The sequence below is a fragment of the Heptranchias perlo genome, chromosome 29 (assembly GCF_035084215.1).
Source record: "Heptranchias perlo isolate sHepPer1 chromosome 29, sHepPer1.hap1, whole genome shotgun sequence".
NCBI lineage: Eukaryota > Metazoa > Chordata > Chondrichthyes > Hexanchiformes > Hexanchidae > Heptranchias > Heptranchias perlo.
In genome coordinates, this window is record NC_090353.1 from 25,562,857 (window position 1) to 25,583,688 (window position 20,832).

Here is a 20,832-nt window from a genome sequence, read left to right on the forward strand (position 1 = left end):
AGCTCTGGAATTTTGTCTGGTTACGTTCCTGTGAAGCACCTTGTGATACTTTCCTATGTTAAAGGCTCTATGTAAATGCAAGTTATTATTCAACTTTTCCTTAAAAGATGCAATGTTCTCTGCGTCAGCTATTCCCTCTGGCAAAGTGTTCTATACTCCAACTGTGTAAAGAAATTTTGCCTAGTTTGTCGTCTCACACTTTCAATGACCATGTTAAGTTCATGACCCGCAGTCATTGACTCCCCAACCCAGAGGAAACCATCTTTCCCTATTCACAGTATTAAACCCTTTCATGGAGGATGAAGAAAATGCACATGTATGTGAGAGGCAGGTTTCTGCTGATCAATAAATATCAACCAAATTCTAACACTTAAGCAAAAAGACTAAACAGTTTGTGAATACACAATTTATTTAAAAAAAAAACCCAATTAAATCACAGGGCATATGCAGTTATAGAACTAACTGAAAGACCACCCTTTGCTCAAGTTAAGAATCAGTACAAAGTGGCAACAGTTGAGTTTTCAATGCCTGCCTTCAATCGGTGTGTCATTTTCATGCCTAGAACAAAAGGAGAAAGATTACTGTGCTGCCTTTCGTCTGTATTTCTGACGTGTCAAACTGATCTTATTCACCATGTTACTTAGGAGTAAATAACAGATACTTCTACTAGTACATCATTTTAGGGTGACAGTTTTTCAGCATTCTGAAGGGGCAAAGATACTTTTTACCTTATCTGATCGCTAGATTCTTATGTGTAAGATTTCTGATGTTTGGGTTCAATCATTTTTTAAATAAATTCGTTCATGGGATGTGGGCGTTGCTGGCAAGGCCAGCATTTATTGCCCATCCCTAATTGCCCTCGAGAAGGTGGTGGTGAGCCACCTTCTTGAACCGCTGCAGTCCGTGTGGTGAAGGTTCTCCCACAGTACTGTTAGGAAGGGAGTTCCAGGATTTTGACACAGCGACGAAGAAGGAACAGCGATATATTTCCAAGTCGGGATGGTGAGACTTGGAGGGGAACGTGCAGGTGGTGTTGTTCCCACGTGCCTGCTGCCCTTGTCCTTCTAAGTGGCAGAGGTCGCGGGTTTGGGAGGTGCTGTCAAAGAAGCCTTGGCGAGTTGCTGCAGTGCATCCTGTGGATGGTACACATTGCAGCCATGGTGCGCTGGTGGTGAAGGGAGTGAATGTTTAGGGTGGTGGATGGGGTGCCAATCAAGCGGGCTGCTTTGTCCTGGATGGTGTCAAGCTTCTTGAGTGTTGTTGGAGCTGCACTTATCCAAGCAAGTGGAGAGTATTCCATCACACTCCTGACTTGTGCCTTGTAGATGGCAGAAAGGCTTTGGGGAGTCAAGAGGTGAGTCACTTGCTGCAGAATACCCAGCCTCTGACCTGCTCTTGTAGCCACAGTATTTATATGGCTGGTCCAGTTAAGTTTCTGGTCAATGGTGACCCCCAGGTTGTTGATTGTGGGGGATTCGGCAATGGTAATGCTGTTGAATGTCAAGGGGAAATGGTTAGACTCTCTTGTTTGAGATGGTCATTGCCTGGCACTTATCTGGCACAAATGTTACTTGCCGCTTATCAGCCCAAGCCTGGATGTTGTCCAGGTCTTGCTGAATGCGGGCTCGGACTGCTTCATTATTTGAGGGGTTGCGAGTGGAACTGAACACTGTGCAATCAGCGAACATCCCCATTTCTGACCTTATGATGGAGGGAAGGTCATTGATGAAGCAGCTGAAGATGGTTGGGCCTAGGACACTGCCCTGAGGAACTACTGCAGCAATGTCCTGGGGCTGAGATGATTGGCCTCCGACAACCACTACCATCTTCCTTTGTGCTGGGTATGACTCCAGCCACTGGAGAGTTTTCCCCCCCGATTCCCAATTACTTCAATTTGACTAGGGCTCCTTGGTGCCACACTCGGTCAAATGCTGCCTTGATGTCAAGGGCAGTCACTCTCACCTCACCTCTGGTGTCCATGTTTGGACCAAGGCTGTAACGAGGTCTTGAGCTGAGTGGTCCTGGCGGAACCCAAACTGAGCATCGGTGAGCCGATTATTGGTGAGTAAGTGCCGCTTGATAGCACTGTCAACGACACCTTCCATCACTTTGCTGATGATTAAGACTGATGGGACGGTAATTGGCTGGATTGGATTTGTCCTGCTTTTTGTGGACAGGAAATACCTGGGCAATTTTCCACATTGTCGGGTAGATGCCATTGTTGTAGCTGTACTGGAACAGCTTGGCTAGAGGCGCAGCTAGTTCTGGAGCACAAGTCTCCAGCACTAGAGCTGGGATGTTGTCGGGGCCCATAGCCTTTGCTGTATCCAGTGCACTCAGCTGTTTCTTGATATCACGTGGAGTGAATCAAATTGGCTGAAGACTGGCTTCTGTGATGGTGGGGATATTGGGAGATCATCGAGATGGATCATCCACTCGACACTTCTGGCTGAAGATGGTTGCAAACGCTTCTGCCTTGTCTTTTGCACTCACATGCTGGACTCCGCCATCATTGAGGATGGGGATGTTTGCAGAGCCTCCTCCTCCCGTTAGTTGTTTAATTGTCCACCACCATTCACGACTGGATTTAACCATATGAGATGAATTCCAAAATTAGGGTCAAACCAAATAAAGTCTGGGAACATTGTCAGCATACAGTAGCTTTTTCCATTTAGCACAGGGAGCACTTTTCTCTATACCAAAGGGTAGCATTCATGTAGCGTGCAAGTGAAAAGTGCTACTGCTCATCAGTTACTTTCAAAAAGTCTGTTTCATCATTTACAACCTAAACACAAATCTGATAAAGTGTTTATTCTTCCATTATCCAAAGACTAGGAAATGACAAAGACTTGTGGCATATCCAGTAAGGTACATACAGTAACAGGTGGTTCTGAATGACACCTGTGCAATGATACTCTCCTGGCCAGCCTCCCACCTTACACCCTCCATAAACTTGAGCTCATCCAAAACTCTGCTGCCCGTATTCTAACTTGCACCAATCCCGTTCACCAATCATCCCAGTGCTCCCTGCCCTCCATTGACTCCCGATCCAGGAAGGCCTCGATTTTAAAATACTCATCCTTGTTTTCAAATCCCTCCATGGCCGCATCCCTCCCTATCTCTAACCTCCTCCAGTCCTACAACCCGCTGAGATCTCTGCACTCCAATTCTTGCCTCGTGCATCCCCAATTTTAAATCGCCCCACTATTGGCAGCCGTGCCTTCAGCTGCCTGGGCCCAAAGCTCTGGAAATCTCTCCCTAAACTTCTCTTTCTCTCCTCTTTTAAGACGCTCCTTAAAACTGATCTCTGACCAAGCTTTTGGTTACCAGTCCTAATATCTCCATGTGGCTCAGTGTCAAATGTAGTTTGATAAAGCTGTGAAATGCCTTGGGACGCTTTACTACGTTAAAAGGCATTATATAAATGCAAGTAGTTGTTGTCGATGATCATTACCAGATATTGTGTATGTAAAGACACACTCCAGTTTCAAGGGTCTGAGGGATTGCTTACAGGAGTGGCCTTTGGCACAGAGCATGAAAGAAATATCTAGTTAAAGCCTGGAATTGTAACAACATTTCAGCCACTATTATGATAAACACTCCACAAATGGAGTCAGTCACTTCATAAATGGAAAAATGCTGGCCCTAATTCTTTAGGGTGTGGGAGAGGATAATATAGCTTTGCAAATATCTGTATTTCCATTTCTCCCACAGGATTATAAACACTAGCTGTAAATGGGATGCAACAACCATGAGGAACAAATTAGCAGGCATGTATGTCCAAAAATTGTAAAGATACTTACAGTATGCTTCACTGTACAAGTCTGTAGGTGATGTACCTTCCAGCTGTCTCACTAGGTCTTATAATCTTAACCACCTATAAACAGGAGAAAAGCTGAGTGCCACTCACAGGTCTCTTATTAGCAAAAATGCACAACAAAATAAACTTGCGAATTCGAGAATTGTACAATGCATTGCAACAAACCTGTCCTCTTTTCAATCCAAAGTATCGTGCCACAGGATCACCTGCTTGTATTCTTGGCAATTGGCTCTCCTTTAATTTACTAGTAAACATTGTTAAGGCATATCATGGTTATTTAGCAAAATGCAGAGATAGTAATTAAATATTTTATTGCAATAGGCCAACTTTCCCCGTATTATAACTTGTTCGGTAATGTTAAACAGGTGGATCAGGGATGATCTCTGCTATAGCACAATCAGGTCTTTTAATTTGCAGCTAATCTTCGATTTACCCCAAGCATAATGTCTCACGTTGCTTCCCACTTTTTTCACAGCAAGACCAAAAGGAAAACTGGGATCAAATTACCACTAAAAAGCAACTATGTTCATTACAAAAGAATGTAGCTTAAAAAGTGAAAACAATCTTCTACCACCACAGTTTATCCAGAGTAACAACTTGCAATTTTATAGCATTTTTAATGTAATAAAACATCCCAAAGTGCTTCCTGGAGGTGAATATAAAAATAGTGTACAGAGTAGTGGTGGGTTTCACTTTCAGTAGGGGTGAGATATGGGAGGAGGTACATGATGCAGGCCTTCTTTTGACAGTCATATTTAAGAATGTGGTGGTGCTAATTTTACTGGGGGAGCAATAGAGGTGGGAAATGTAAAGCACTTGGATGTAGCGGAGACAGCTCATTTCTGCCAGCACAGCAGTAGAAGTGTTAGAATTGACTACCATTTTCCTGAGTTAGGAAGGGGAAAATTGTTCATTCTTGACCACTATCTGGTGATCCCTGCTGGAAGTCTATGTATGGAAATCAGATGATCAAAGACTCTGGCACATCTGTAATGTGGTCATGTATCCTGCCAACACATGTTCAAGGCTGCCAAGAATAATAGGCTCTTGGATGTGGTAGCAGTAAGGAGTCCATGCCTTTGAAGGGGAAGGGCAGAGAAAAAATTAATAAAAAAAAATGCTTTGAGTTTCAAAATCCAGGATGTCATATGGCAAGTTCTAAATCTCAGCCTGGCCACAAAGAGAAGCATCAGGCTAAAGCGGAGTGCCCCCCTGGAGTACTGGGGCAGGGTGTCACTCAAGCAACACTAGGAATATCATGGGATGAAAACAGAAACTCGGGAGCACTAAGTAAGTTCTGGAAACAGTGCATAAATAAATAACCTGGGATCACTATCCTTGCGAGAGGACGAACAAAAAGGTAAAAGCATACAAAATAGATTATGAAAAGGCAACACAAAAACCATCAGTTCTACACAGTAAAACTATACAAATTAGATTTTTAAAGACATCCTGTGTACAATAAATTCCAGAGAATAAGAACCAAAAGTCACCATATTGTGTTAAAGTTCAAATCTCACAATCAACTTTGGTTCTCATATTGACAGTGTAGCCTATAGAAAAGCATAATTTTAATACACCACAGAAAGATCACAGTTGCCATCATTTGGAATATCAGCAATGTTTACATAGTTCACAATTTAACGTGTTGAGAAAGGATACTATCGTGCCAGCAGCTCTGTAACTTCCTCCTTGGTCATGACTATATGCTCTGGAACAAGCTAAGATACATAAACAATTAAATTCATTTACAGAAACAGAGTCCACTTTAGAAATAGTCTGACGATGCACATGTTCAATTTAAAATCGTTCCCCAGTACATGCCTAATCATGTCAATGGAAAAGAACAGTCACAGATTCCACTTTCCATGCTGGTCCATTGGGTCAGGAGGTGGAAAATTGCAATAGAGATTTCACTTCTGCAAGTTTATTTTTAAACTCAAAAGATTTAAAGTATTGTTCAATGTATAATTTTTTTTCTATTAGAACTGTCACAGTTGCTCCAAGTTGTCTTTCTCCCTTTTTTATAAGAATGGTCGTCTCACTCCATCTTTTTTGTGAGGAAGGATTGTCCCAGGCAATTAAAAAAGTTTTCACTTTTCAAAGACTCCAGGGCATACATAGTATAGCCAATGTACTACTCTCCCAACCTCAATAGATGCTTCAGTGGAATATTCCTTGTTTAAAAAGGCGGAAATATTAACTATCAACTGTCCTGACACTTGAACTTCAGTAGAAGGTTCATAAAAACTCAAACGTATTAGGTCAGTAAGCATCTCACCTCCAGGACTTCACACTAGATAACTACTTTTATTATATACACTTATCTAATTACTACTCTGTAGCACCAGAGAGTCTTACTTTATAACAAAGAAATGGATTTTTGCAAATAAGAACTTCATGGAAACAAGGAAACTTATTTTATTTTCAAAATTACCATTTGTAAAAGTTTGCATGAAGGCAGATGGCTTATGTACCAGGTTTTTACAGTACTTGTGCAGAACATTTAAGAACAGCATTCTGCTGGATAATCAGCAAATTTATGTCAGAGAGAAACCAAAAATAGCCTCGATTGAATAGCACAACCAAGTGCAATTGTGTGTGTAATAACTGTATTGGTGTTAAGAGTTAAAAGTCAAATCATGGGGCTGAAGCAGTCGAATACAACCCGAATGCCAAAGTTACACTATGACCCCATTATCATCCCTATCATATACATTATATAGAATAAACTAACAAAAACAATTCCAAAGATAGCACATTTAAAAAAATTAAACTAGATACAGTTAGGTTAAGCATCTCAGATTATATGCACCTGATCCCTGCCTGACACTTTAGTGGTACCTTTGCTCTTCAAGGTGAGCAGTAATTTCAAAGAAAGGTTTTTCCAAACTTACCTCATGTTCTGTAATATTAATTAGGAGCTCCTGTTGCAAGAATTGCTCAAGTATGTACTTAGGAGCCATGTCAACGAGGGACTGGGCAAAAATAAGAAATCAAATAGAAACATTAATACTTTAGCTTAGGAAAACTTATGCTCGTATCATTTTATTTTACTATATAAGAACCGTCTGATATTTTCCTCAGTCCTGCATATCACTGCCCTTTTATGCCTTAGTATCATGCACCACTCCACAAAGTATAAGCAGGTCACCCAGTCTCAGGAGATGACAAGACATTTCCTCTCCTGTGGGCAAGCAACACTCTCTGCTCCCCTTTTTTCTGTTTCATAATTTCCCCGAAGTCTAGCATGATCATGTAACAGGATCCAAAACTAATACACGTGAAACAGTATATTTGAAGATACTGAAATTTTCCTATTCCTCTCATCCAGTAAAAAGGGAAGGATGGTCTGCACCATTGGTACCCTTCAGGTCAAACCAACAGTAGGCTAGCAGTAGTATTCATGAGAAACATCTCACTGAGCACAACGCTTCACTCACTATATGGCACTCCATATTTCAGTCTGTCTAGAATGGACAGCACTTAACTAGCTAGGTTCAAGGACCTTGTGGTGGTTGCTTACACCATCTAATTCCTACCGTGGTGTGGATTTGTATTTTGATTAAAGTGGATGATTTAGTTTACTTCTTCATCCTCTCATTTAATGATTCAATACTTACAAATTAGCACACAGAAAAAATAGCAAGTTTCTGTAATATAATTAAACTGCCATTTTGTACCTGTTTTGCTGATGGTGTCATCCCTTGTTGTACCACAATGATGGCTCTGGTAATATTTTCTTCCTGCATGCGCTGACAGTACATTTTAATGGTTTTAATCCCAACTTTAGGCTCCTCTGATATAAAAATGAACAATTTTTAATATCAGTCTCAAACATATCCACACAATTAATAGGAAGAACTGCTTTGAGAAGCAACAACATGCTTGTTTGTTATTCATCTACTTCATCAAGGCATACATTTGTAACTAGCAAACACAAGGAAATTCACATTAGCACATTTTCCTTCAGGGACAAGTACTGCGCTAAGGCTGTGTCACAAAACTAATTTCTTATTTTCCCACCCCAGCTGTAATATTCTGAAAAAGATTAATTTACAATAGAATAAGCTAAAATTGCTAATGGGCAATACTATTTCAACTTTTTCTTTTAAGTCGAACATTGCTTAAAATTAAGCAGCATTAAAAATAATTTGAACATAGAGGATTTAGTAGAAGACACACATACACAGCCCCAATAAAATGAGCATTTGCAACCATCTTCAGCCAGAAGTGCCAAGTGGATGGTCCATTTCGGCCTCCTCCCGATATCCTCATCTTCACAGAAAACAGTCTTCAGCCAATTTGATTCACTCCACTTGATATCAAGAAACGGCTGAGTGCACTGAATACAGCAAAGACTATGGGCCCAGACAACATCCCGGCTGTAGTGCTGAAGACTTGTACTCCAGAATTAGCCGCGCCTCTAGCCAAGCTGTTCCAGTACAGCTACAACACTGGCATCTACCCGACAATGTGGAAAATTGCCAGGTATGTCCTGTCCATAAAAAGCAGGACAAATCCAATCCGGCCAATTACCGCCCCATCAGTCTACTCTCAATCATCAGCAAAGTGATGAAGGTGCCGTCAACAGTGTTATCAAGCGACACTCGCTCACCAATAACCTGCTCACCGATGCTCAGTTTCGGTTCCGACAGGGCCTCATTACAGCCTTCGTCCAAACATGGACAAAAGAGCTGAATTCCAGAGGCGAGGTGATAGTGACTGCCCTTGACATCAAGGCAGCATTTGACCGAGTGTGGCACCAAGGAGCCCTAGTCAAATTGAACTCAATGGAAATCAGGGGGAAAACTCTCCAGTGGCTGGAGTCACACCCAGCACAAAAGGAAGGTGGTAGTGGTTGTTGGAGGCCAATCATCTCAGCCCTAGGACATTGCTGCAGGAGTTCTTCAGGGCAGTGTCCTAGGCCCAACCATCTTCAGCTGCTTCATCAATGATCTTCCCTCCATCATAAGGTCAGAAGTGGGGATGTTCACTGATGATTGCACAGTGTTCAGTTCCATTCGCAACCCCTCAGATAACGAAGCAGTCCGTGCCCGCATGCAGCAAGAGCTGGACAACATCCAGGCTTGGGCTCATAAGTGGCAAGTAACATTCGCAGCAGACAAGTGCCAGGCAATGACCATCTCCAACAAGAGAAAGTCTAGCCACCTCCCCATGACATTCAACAGCATTAACATCGCCAAATCCCCCACCATCGACATCCTGGGGGTCACCATTGACCAGAAACTTAACTGGACCAGACATATAAATACTGTGGCTACAAGAGCAGGTCAGAGGCTGGGTATTCTGCAGTGAGTGACTCACCACCTGACTCCCCAAAGCCTTTCTACCATCTACAAGGCACAAGTCAGGAGTGTGATGGAATACTCTCCACTTGCCTGGACGAGTGCAGCTCCAACAACACTCAAGAAGCTCGACACCATCTTGAACAAAGCAGCCCGCTTGATTGGTACCCCATCCACCACCCTAAACATTCACTCCCTTCATCATCGGCGCACCGTGACTGCAGTGTGAAACATCTACAGGATGCACTGCAGCAACTCGCCAAGGCTTCTTTGACAGCACCTCCCAAACCCGTGACCTCTGCCACCTAGAAGGACAAGAGCAGCAGGCACATGGGAACACCACCTGCATGTTCCCCTCCAAGTCACACACCATCCCGACTTGGAAATATATTGCCAAGCTTTCATCATCGCTGGGTCAAAATCCTGGAACGCCCTTCCTAACAGCACTGTGGGAGAACCTTCACCAACTCAAGAAGGTGGCTCACCACCACCTACTCAAGGGCAATTACGAATGGGCAATAAATGCTGGCCTTGCCAGCGACGCCCACATCCCATGTACGAATAAGAAAAAAAGGACAGTTGCTCCTGGGTAGTTGTAGTGTGCCTAGTTGACTTAGAGTAGTTGACTAAAAGCAGCATGGGTAGAGGGCCAGAAGTAGGATGGCAGCTAGGCCAGGCTGCTCATCATTGCTAGATAATCAGAGCTCAAACTCTGGGCTTGCGATTCTAGGGAAAGGGCAGACCAGTTGTACAGTTAATCTCTGCCTAAGGAAGGATGGGAAGCTGCCCAAAATGGTGCAGATGTTGCTCCTCACATTCGGTCCTGGTTGCTTAACTGAGAAGAATGGACTAAACTAATATATCCATAGGTCAACTGTATCCTTCCCACCTCTCCAAGGTGGGAGTGTTAAAACCCAAAATAATTTAGTTTGTGTACCTGGAAAGAAAATGAACATCTGATCAGTGGGGTCATCATTATGAGCAACAAGCACAGTCAGGTCTGAACGTCGTGGCCGTCCTTCACTTGGCTTATCTCCAAATTGACCCCTAAATTCATCCAGTGTCTGATCCAATTCATCTTGTGTCACTAAATATCCACGATCATGGCAAAGCTGCAAATTACAAAGGATAAGCATTTCATTAAGTACTTTTTCCTTAACATGAAAGTTTCCTATCTATCCCATAATTATTCAGAAAACAATAGTTATTATGGTAAATGAAAGGAACTGGTTTGTTCCCAACAGACTGCAGGTGAATTCAGAATCCAACTGTAGCCTTCGCGCAAAGTGGTTGATTGCAGCGTCAGCAAAGCCAGTTACATGTAGATGCAGATTGAATCAGGGCCAAACCTGTCACTGGAAGGAAGCTGATTGAGACTGTCTCCTTTAGGGAATCTCACTTTGCATCGAAATCATCTTGGCACCCAATTTGCACTAAATTTAGCACTGGTGTGACACTAAACTTTGAGCATGAAAACACCCTAACACAGACATTTAATAGGTGTTCAAAATTATGATAATTTTGATTGCGTAAATAAAGAGAAACTGTTTCCACTGGCAAATGGGTCAGTAACCAGAGGACACAGATTTACAGTAATTGTCAAATCACCAGAGGGGTGACAAGAATTTTTTTTATGCAGCAAGTCGTTATGATCTGGAATGCACTGCCTAAAAGGGTGGTGGAAGCAGATTCAGTAGTAACTTTCAAAAGGGAATTGGATATATACTTGAAAAGGAAAAATTTGCAGGACTATGGAGAAAGAGCTAGGGAGTGGGACTAATTGGATATTTTTTTTTATTCGTTCACGGGTTGTGGGCGTCGCTGGCGAGGCCAGCATTTATTGCCCATCCCTAATTGCCCTCGAGAAGGTGGTGGTGAGCCGCCTTCTTGAACCGCTGCAGTCCGTGTGGTGACGGTTCTCCCACAGTGCTGTTAGGAAGGGAGTTCCAGGATTTTGACCCAGCGACAATGAAGGAACGGTGATATATTTCCAAGTCGGGATGGTGTGTAACTTGGAGGGGAACGTGCAGGTGGTGTTGTTCCCATGTGCCTGCTGCTCTTGTCCTTCTAGATGGTAGAGGTCGTGGGTTTGGGAGGTGCTGTCGAAGAAGCCTTGGCGAGTTGCTGCAGTGCATCCTGTGGATGGTACACACTGCAGCCACAGTGCGCCGGTGGTGAAGGGAGTGAATGTTTAGGATGGTGGATGGGGTGCCAATCAAGCGGGCTGCTTTATCTTGGATGGTGTCAAGCTTCTTGAGTGTTGTTGGAGCTGCACTCATCCAAGCAAGTGGAGAGCATTCCATCACACTCCTGACTTGTGCCTTGTAGATGGTGGAAAGGCTTTGGGGAGTCAGGAGGTGAGTCACTCGCCGCAGAATACCCAGCCTCTGACCTGCTCTCGTAGCCACAGTATTTATATGGCTGGTCCAGTTAAGTTTCTGGTCAATGGTGACCCCCAGGATGTTGATGGTGGGGGATTAGGCGATGGTAATGCCGTTGAATGTCAAGGGGAGGTGGTTAGACTCTCTCTTGTTGGAGATGGTCATTGCCTGGCACTTATCTGGCACGAATGTTACTTGCCACTTATGAGCCCAAACCTGGATGCTCTTTCAAAGAGCCAGCACAGGCACGATGGGCTGAATGGCCTCCTTCTGATCTATATGACTTTATGATTTCGTTAAAGTCTAATAATCGGCACCTGAAATTTTCAAATTACATCCACGAACTGATAAAAGACTCAGCAGTACAATTTATAGATATTATTCTTCCAACTTAACACCATGCAGATGAAATAGTGGTGGTGATAGCAGTGCAAGCAGTTTGAAGTCATGAATTAAGAATATTGGTACCAATGTGCTAAATAAACATGGTGACAACACTGCTGTTCTCACTAGACTTATTTAGCATACGAATTAAGAGCAGGAGTAGGCTATTCAGCCCCTCGAGCCTGTTCTGCCATTTGATAAGATCATGTCTGATCTGATTGTAACTTCAACCCTATTTTCCTATCTACCTACTATAACTTCTGACTCCCTTGTTAATCAGGAATCCATCCAACTCAGCCTTAAAAATATTCATGATGTGGAGATGCCGGTGATGGACTGGGGTTGACAATTGTAAACAATTTTACAACACCAAGTTATAGTCCAGCAATTTTATTTTAAATTCACAAGCTTTCGGAGACTTCCTCCTTCCTCAGGTAAATTTACCTGAGGAAGGAGGAAGTCTCCGAAAGCTTGTGAATTTAAAATAAAATTGCTGGACTATAACTTGGTGTTGTAAAATTGTTTACAATTAAAAATATTCAATGACCCTGCCTCCACAACTCTCTGGGGAAGGGAGTTCCACAGACTCACGACCGTCAGAAAAATTTTCTCCTCAATCTCCATCTTAAATGGGAGACCCCTTATTTTTAAACTGTGGCCCCTAGTTCTAGTCTCTCCTACAAGGGGAAACATCCTCTCAGAATCTACCCCTTCTTTTCCCCTCAGGATCTTATATGTTTCAATAAGATCATCTCTCATTCTTCTAAATTCCAGCATATACAGGCCAAACCTGTCCAAGCTTTCCTCATAAGATAACCCCATCACCCCAGGAATCAGTCAAGTGAACCTTCTCTGAACCACCTCCAAAGAAATTATGTCCTTTCTTAAATAAATATTAGTACCATATTTTTCACATTAGTACCAATATAGAGGAAAAGTTAATAAATAGCAAAATACTGTAGATGCTGAAAGTCAAAAATAAAAACAAAATGCTCAGGTGTGTGGAGATTCACAGAGTTAATGTTTCAGGTCAATGACCTCTTGTCATAATGAGAGGAATGGTTGAAGTTGTGAATCTATACTTCTTGTGCATGGAAAGAGGAAGTAGAAAAGAGTTAGGTGCTTTAAACCCAGGGAGAAAGAGTTTTTTTTCTCAAGATGCTCCCTCTCTAGATTTTAGAAGGTCAAGCTCCTTTAAAAAAATGTACTTTTTTTCCCCCCCAGGTCTCCAGTCCTGCCATGACCTAATTCCAGAGACCAATACAAGAAAATACTCTTTACAGAACTGAGAGTTAGAACCATCAGGAAAGGCTGAGGCTCTTTTCTCTAGAAAAGAGAAGGCTGAGGGGTGACCAAATAGAGGTCATCAAAATTATGAAGAGGTTTGATAGGTTAAATGTAGAGAAGATGGGGGATGCTCCACAGGAGGCTCTCACCCTATCAACATATCCTTCTACTCCTTTCTCCCTCGTGTGTTATCTAGCTTGCACTTGTGGGGAAGACCAAAACTAGGAGTCATAAACACAGGATAGTCACTAATAAATCCAATGATGAATTCAGGAGAAACTTCTATGTGGAACTCACAACCAGTTCTGACAAAAGGTCTTCAACCTTAAAAGTTTACTCTGTTTCTTTCTCCACAGATGCTGCCCGACTTGCTGAGCTTCTCCAGCATTTTCTGTTTTTATTTCACTACCATAAGGAGTGGTTGAGGCAAACAGACTTAGGCGCATTTAAGTGCAAGCTAGATAAACACGTGAGGGAGAAAGGAATAGAAGGTTATGTTGACAGGGTGAGGCGCTCCTGTGGAGCAAAAACTGGCATGGACCTGGTGGGCCGAACGGCCTGTTTCTGTGCTGTACATTCTATGTAATTCCCTGGGGGGGTTTTTTGAGAGGAGACATTCATAATGAGGAGCCCCCATTACAAAAAGCAAGTAGCGCGACTTCGCAGCAGCCGGGAAAAACACTCACAAGGTGGTCGGAAATGCTCCAGCTCTCACCCCTACCCCCGGGCGCTGCAAACACTAGTCAAGCCAGGCCTCACCTGCATAATCGTTTTACGGATCTTCCACAGCCGGTAAGTCTCCTCCTCATCATCCATCGCCGCTGAGTGAGTGAGTGCTGGGCCAGGCCAGGCCGCGCCGCTTTACTACGTTAATTTTGCTCGACGACCATCGCTCGCGCCGCACGCCGGCCCGCGCGTGCGTAGTAGATCAACGCGACTGAGGATTGGCGTGCGTCCAAGAAGCCGGTGACGATACGGCACTAGTGCGCATGCGTGGGGATGTCCTCCAGTAAACAACGTTGGTAGATTGGACAAGTGGAATATAAAACGGCATGAAACAGCGAATAGGAGATAAAGCTCTTTCCTTTCATTTGCTTTATAGTTCTATCAAACTGGCCTTGCCAACCTACATTGGCTACATGGTCTCTGAGCATACTGAATTCAAAATCTTCATCCTGCCCACTCTACCTCTACAATAGACAACAGAAGTTGCTGCTACAATAACATGGAAATTAAACATTGATGGAATAAAGCAGAGAACTTAAATTACAACAAAATGTTTTTGTTCTTTTAACACAGTACAACTGAAATAGGCAAACTTAACACACACAAACCAACACAAACCGCTCACCGACCACAACAAAAGATTATCGATGAACATTGCACCGTAGCTAAGCAGGCACACATTGGGAATTGACCTCTTTAGCTTTTATCTGCTTTATTGTATTTTATTTTAAAGTATTTTTGAGGGTGAAAGCATTAAGCTTTTTCAGGAAAGATAGATTTTTTCGGTGCCTTGTTAATGATATGTTGCATGAAATGTTAGTCTTCAAAATGCAGTAAATTAAAGAATAAGCTTTAAAAAAAACATAAGTTCATACAAGAGTTTCTGCCTGCTTCAGTATAATTTTCAAAACACAGTCCCTACCACTTATAGTGGGCACGTTGGTGCTAACGCAATTTGCCAGCTATACATGTTCGATGGTTTATCTCCTCCATCTGCACCGCTCATGATGTTCAGAAGAACTGAACTACCAATGAAATAGATTTAATGCTAAAATATCGACAGCTATGCATAAAAAATGGGTTTTGCACCCTCGTTTGTTGAAATTGAAAGTCTAGTGCCATGGAGCCTATTTGTGCTGAAAGGCACGGATAATGTAAATGCACTTAGACTAATGCCTTTGTGGTCTACAATTCATTTTCACAGTGCACAACCAGAAAACTGGCAGAAGCCAAACTCCAATTATGTTTTAAGTGCCAAGGATATATGACACTGAGGTCCTCGGTAGAAAAGTATAGATAAGCAGCCAAGTGCTTATGTCTCTTAAACCTGTAACATGTAGCCTACTTAGTGGTGTTTTAGAATACATGTATGGTGCAAGGTTTTATATGTACCAGCTTATATTAAGTATGCTTAATATGTAGTCTTTTCCTGTTAGAGTAGCAGTAATGTGTATACACTTGTTTAGGATCATTTTCAGCATTTAATATGTGTAAGAATGAGTTAGGAGTATTTGCAATGCACTCCTAAATATTGTAACAGTGGTTATAAGTAGGTATAACGTTAGTGTAACATGGCATAGGGTTAAGAAGCAAAGTATGATGGCTAATGTAGCCAAAAGGATGTTAAAAACAAAGAATATGCTGAAGCAGTATTATGTTTAAAAGAAGCAGACAGTATTGAGTAAAATCTGCAAGGAATGTGCTGCAGTAACGTGATGTTTGAAATAAACAGATAACCAAGGACAGAACGTTAATTAAATTATCAACAGAAGGTCTGAAACATCTGAGACCTAATATGGGAAGACTGCTTGTGTAAAGTTCTCAAAGATAAAGAATGGGTTAGTATGCAAAAGCAAGGAACAGAGTGATACAAGGATTAAGCCTACAATGTATTGCTGAAGGTTAGGAATGATGATTAACAGCGAGGGTGAGATAGCCCATGCAAGTGTTAATTGCCACATAGGCAGGGAAAGGGTATAAAAGAACTGTTACTGAACACGGAAAGCAGCGCGAAACCCAGAAGAAGGAAGAAGAGAATCTACAGTCAACAGGGCACAGCAAGAGAAAGAGAGACCGCGCCGCAGCCACTTGGAGGGCTACTTCTGAGGTTTCAAGGAACAGACTGTGACTATCGTCTTTGTTAAGTATTACTTCTTTGTACTGAACGTAAAATTACTTAATAAATCTGTTGTGCTTATAACCAACATTCCTGTACCCATAGTGGTCTGTTGTTGTCACGAACAAATCTCTTGAGTTGGATTAAATTGAATCCTGAAAGTAACAACAAAGGTTACAATTGGCGACCACGAAGGGACTCTCTGACAAACAACCTAAAACCCGGTATTGTTGTGTATAAGATAACAGACGTGAGGATTGTCAGTTGGCCACCCGGCGAAATCCTTGTGGAAAGTAGAGTCTTACCGACCGATAGTGTCTCTCTAAATACACCAAGATGCCGAAAGGCGATTTTTGGAAAGAGTATAGAGTGAAGTTAGATAAGAGGTGTGACAATACACACGTACAGATGCTATTGATGGAATGTCTGAGTAAGGAACCAAAGGTAACTCTTGAGGATGCAGTGACGTTCATCAAAGAGCAGGTTACGGCTAAAAAGTGGAAGTTGGATAGAGCATTGGGTTTGATCGCTTATGCAGCTTCATATTGCCCGGAACGAGATCGAGACGTCATCCTAGCACGGGATCCTATGTTCCTTGATACCAGTCTGTTTACTTTGTCCACATGATCTATCAGTGTCTGGAGCCATTTCTGACTGCAGGGCTGTAGTTTTAGTGGCATGTTATTCTTCAAAGTTACATGTCCTGGTATCCACATTTGTCTCCCAGTCATAGTCTCATATGGACTCACCCCTGTTGTATTATGGGGGGGTAGAACGTATTGCATCATGTCAGCCCATTGAGTGGAGTGTTCTGTACACAACTTGTGTATCATGGTTTTCAAGGTCCAATTACCCCTTTCCACAATCCCTGAGGATTGTGGATGGTGAGCAATGTGCAATTTATGCCTTATCTGCAGCATATCCTGTAAGGCAGTGAAGATTTCCCCTTTAAAGTGTGGACCCTGGTCACTGTCCACCAGTATCGGTATTCCCCACCTACAGAACACCTCACTCAAAAGAATTTGTGCCGCTGTGCGGGCCTTATTATTCCTTTTCGGGAAAGCCTCTATCCATTTAGTAAATTGGTCAACCACCACAAGAGCATGCTCATAGTTTCCCAGAAACTTGGTGAAGGGACCAATAAAGTCAATCGATCTGTAGATGGGTCCATGGACCATCAGGAGGAGGTTGCGACCAGAGTAAAGCCCGATTGGAGCAAGTGGAAGGGTTAGTCTGTAAACAGAGTAGGAATCTGTTAACGTACTGTGTCACATGCTGTTCCATGTCAGGCCAACAACAGGCATGTGTTAACTTTTCTAGCATAGTTTGGACCGATTAATGTCCTGTCATTGGGTGTGAATGAAAGAGGCTAACATCTCTTTAAGTGAAATGGGCACGCCACTTTCTTAGCTTTACAATGACCACTTGATGTGGTACCTTAACTTTCATAAATAGGGATCTGAGCTAGGTTTTCTGTCTTGCTGTGGCAGACCTTGGGAGAAAGAGGTGGAAGATTTTTTTTTGCCTTAAAAATATCGATTTTACCAATATGGCTGCACTGTGAGAATGCTTGCACAGGCTCCTCTCAGTTTTTGCCCCAGTGTTCCCTTCACTGATCTGTGAATGCTGGACAATAGGGCCCAACAGGCAACCCCTGTGTCCAGTGTTTGAAGAGTGCAAATGTATGCATTTACTATGGGGATAAGTGTAGCTTCTCCTAGCGGGACTGGACACTGGCTGAGAGACAGAGACGCAGTAGAGCACATCCCCAAAATACTTTTTGCCTCAGCTCTGCTGCAAAATATGGCAGGGAGGAGGTGGAAAGCCTAAGCCATGTTGTTGCATATAAAGACGTGGGTAGTCGTGGGTGGCTAGTAGCTCTTCACCTATTAATGATTTCTAAACTGTATTTTCTTTGCACCTCCCCCATGCCATCACATACTCAACATAAAAGATACATTTCAAATTTAAGAAATGCTTGATCTAAATCTTAACTATTATGCATGGTGTTCAACTTATATTAGATCATTGTCAAGAACCCAAGCTGATAATGTACGGAGGATTGAAATTATTTCTAGCACACAGGTAATGTGTTGAATGGAGTTAATGTTTTCTTCTTTATTTTTAATGTACTCTCAGGAACACACAACTTTAGTCTGTGTGCTTTCTGAAATATCAGGTGCATTGGAGGACAGAAATTGCAAGGCTGTACTGCAGAGACACACCTTGCTAGATGCAAGCGCAGGGATCAGAACAGGGGCAACAAAGTAGTATTCCTATCCCCAATCAATACTCATGTCTGGCAAGGCTCCACGCTGGCAATGGCACCTTACAATTTCTGTTCTTATACCTAATGTACAACTGGATAGCTAATGAGAATGTACGCTCGATAATGAACTAATGAAATAGGCATGTAATTGATATAAATAGCCCACATTAGGCCAATCCACTTGTGAAATGCACTATTCTGGGAAAAAAATGGAGGGCAATCAAATTGCTAGGTGTTGTGCCTGTTTTCCGGGTGTAAAACGGGTACAAAGCATAACACTTTAGCAGTGGGATGGCCTGTGCCCAATCTGCGCAGGCGTTGGACCAATTGCTATGTTCATGGGGCCCAGTCTGTCGGTGTGCCGGGCGGACGCTTAAAACAGGCATTAGTTCCCGATGAATAGGGCAGGCGTCGGGCCTGCCCACTAAGGATTCATCAGTGACCCCTGTGGCCGGCAACGAAAAGTAAGTCTGAGAATTCTTTTGTAAAAGAACTCTTCCTATGGAGTCAGAAGGAGCAGGAATACTCCCCCAACTCCACAGGCATCTCAATACAAACTTGTGTTTCTATGAAACCACTACCTTTTGACCTCATCACTGCCTCTGTGATGTTAGGCTACTTGGCTGAAATCAAGAACTGGATGAGTAGAAATTTCCTCCAGTTAAACATAGGGAAGACCAAAGCCATTGTCTTAGGCCCCAACCACAAACTCCATTCTCTAGCCACCAATTCCATTCCTCTCCCTGGCCACTGTCTCAGGCTGAATCAAACAGTTCTCAACCTCGGCATCCTATTTGACCCTGAGCTGAGCTTCCGACCCCATATCCTCTCCATCACCAAGACCGCCTACTTCCACCTCCATAATATCATCCGTCTCCTCCCCTGCCTCAGTCCATCTGCTACAGAAATGATCATCCATACTTTTGATACCTCTAGACTCGAATATCCCAATGCTCTCCTGGCTGGCGTCCCATCTTCCAGCGTCCATAAACTTGAGCTCATCCAAAATTCTGCTGCCCGTATCCTAACATGCACAAAATCCCGTCCAACCATCACCTCTGTGCTTGCTGACCTACATTGGTCCTGGTCCACCAATGCCTCGACTTTAAAATTCTCATCCTTGTGTTCAAATTCCTTGCCCCTCCCTTTCTCTGTAATCTCCTCCAACCCTACAATCCTCCAAGAACTCTGCATTCCTTCAATTCTGGCATCTTGTGCATCCCCAACTTCATTAGCCCCACCATTGGCAGCTGTGCCTTCAGCAGTCTAGGGCCTAAGCTCTGGAATTGCCTCCCTAAAGCTCTCTGCCTCTCCACTTCTTTCTCCTTTAAGGCGCTCTTTAAAACCTATCTCTCTGACCAAGCTATCCCCTATCCTAATGTCTCCTTTGGCTCAATGTCAATTTTTGTCTGATTACGCTCCTGTGAAGTGCCTTGGAACATTTTATTACGTTAAAGACATTATATATATATATACAAATTGTTGTTGTTGCTTCTCCAATTGCTGCATCCAGTGCTGATTTTAATCTACTTACTAAAACATTAAAACATGATATTTGTGACCTCAACAATGCAATGCGGAACTGTAAATTGGCTGGTCCTTGCCTGGGAGGACTCTGTGGCAACAAAGTTCAGGGCCATCATCATTTTTACCACTACCGGAAATGCGTTGCTGATACTACTCCTTAGATGCAGGTCTGACTTTAGGAAGATGTTACAATTCATCAATGGCATAGCCTCCTCACAAAGTATTCTCTGTGAGGTTGAGTTGGATCTCATGTCTGCAGAAACACAGACTAGATGGGTAGTAGCAAGTCTTGGTGATCTTCTTCAGGTGACTTCTGACCTTCCTGGCTCTCCTCTACTGCTCCGGCTGCTTCTCATTGGTTAAAATGAGTCTTGTTCCTGCACAGATGCTGCTGTGTGGACTGAAACAGTTGAATTGTTCCTTTCAATGTCTTCTGGTTTGCTTCATTCTCAACCTCTGTTGGCTTTCTCTGTCATCTTATGCATATACGAATTAAGCAAAATTTGGACTATCCATTTAATTAGTGATTAACAAGTCCTTAAGAAGCAAAAAAATAATATTTCTGGATCTGTGCAAGTAATTATTAGAGCAATTATTAGTGTGGGTCAAATATTGTGACTGTTCATTAATGTAGATGAATTTCACCCCTCAGATATTTAATCTTTTTATTTGAAATTATCTGAACACCTTGAATTGCTATAATTTCTTTATTTTCAGGAATCTGGAAGTGAGAAACAAACTTAAAGTATCTGTAAAGTTTTATACATATAGTTCAACATTGAGGAAAATGAGAGGAATTGTGATTGATGGCTTGTAGGAGAAGGGAAATGAGAGTGTACAGTTCAGATTTCAAGTAAATAGTTGGAAGCAAAGCATGCCAAAAATCATATTGATAGGCTAGGTTTCAAAATTTATCGTATTATTTATTTGTAGTTATATTGAAAATAGCAGTGAGAATATTAATACATGCTATATTTAAAATATGGTACATATTGTGGCATTTTTTGGTATAC

At 42.5% G+C, this 20,832-nt stretch overlaps 1 protein-coding gene across 1 annotated transcript; it reads right to left on the minus strand.

Moving 5' to 3' along the window:
* Nucleotides 1-391: 391 nt before the first annotated feature.
* On the minus strand, nt 392-14,109 carry LOC137299529 (DNA-directed RNA polymerases I, II, and III subunit RPABC1). Its single transcript, XM_067968338.1, has 8 exons — nt 13,941-14,109; nt 10,067-10,241; nt 7,504-7,619; nt 6,718-6,798; nt 5,483-5,541; nt 3,986-4,064; nt 3,804-3,877; nt 392-558 (listed from the first exon to the last, which is right to left on the minus strand). Exons 1-7 carry the CDS (start codon nt 13,995-13,997, stop codon nt 3,812-3,814), a joined length of 633 nt encoding a protein of 210 aa, XP_067824439.1. The 5' UTR covers nt 13,998-14,109; the 3' UTR covers nt 392-558; nt 3,804-3,811.
* Between the last annotated feature and the right edge of the window lie 6,723 nt (nt 14,110-20,832).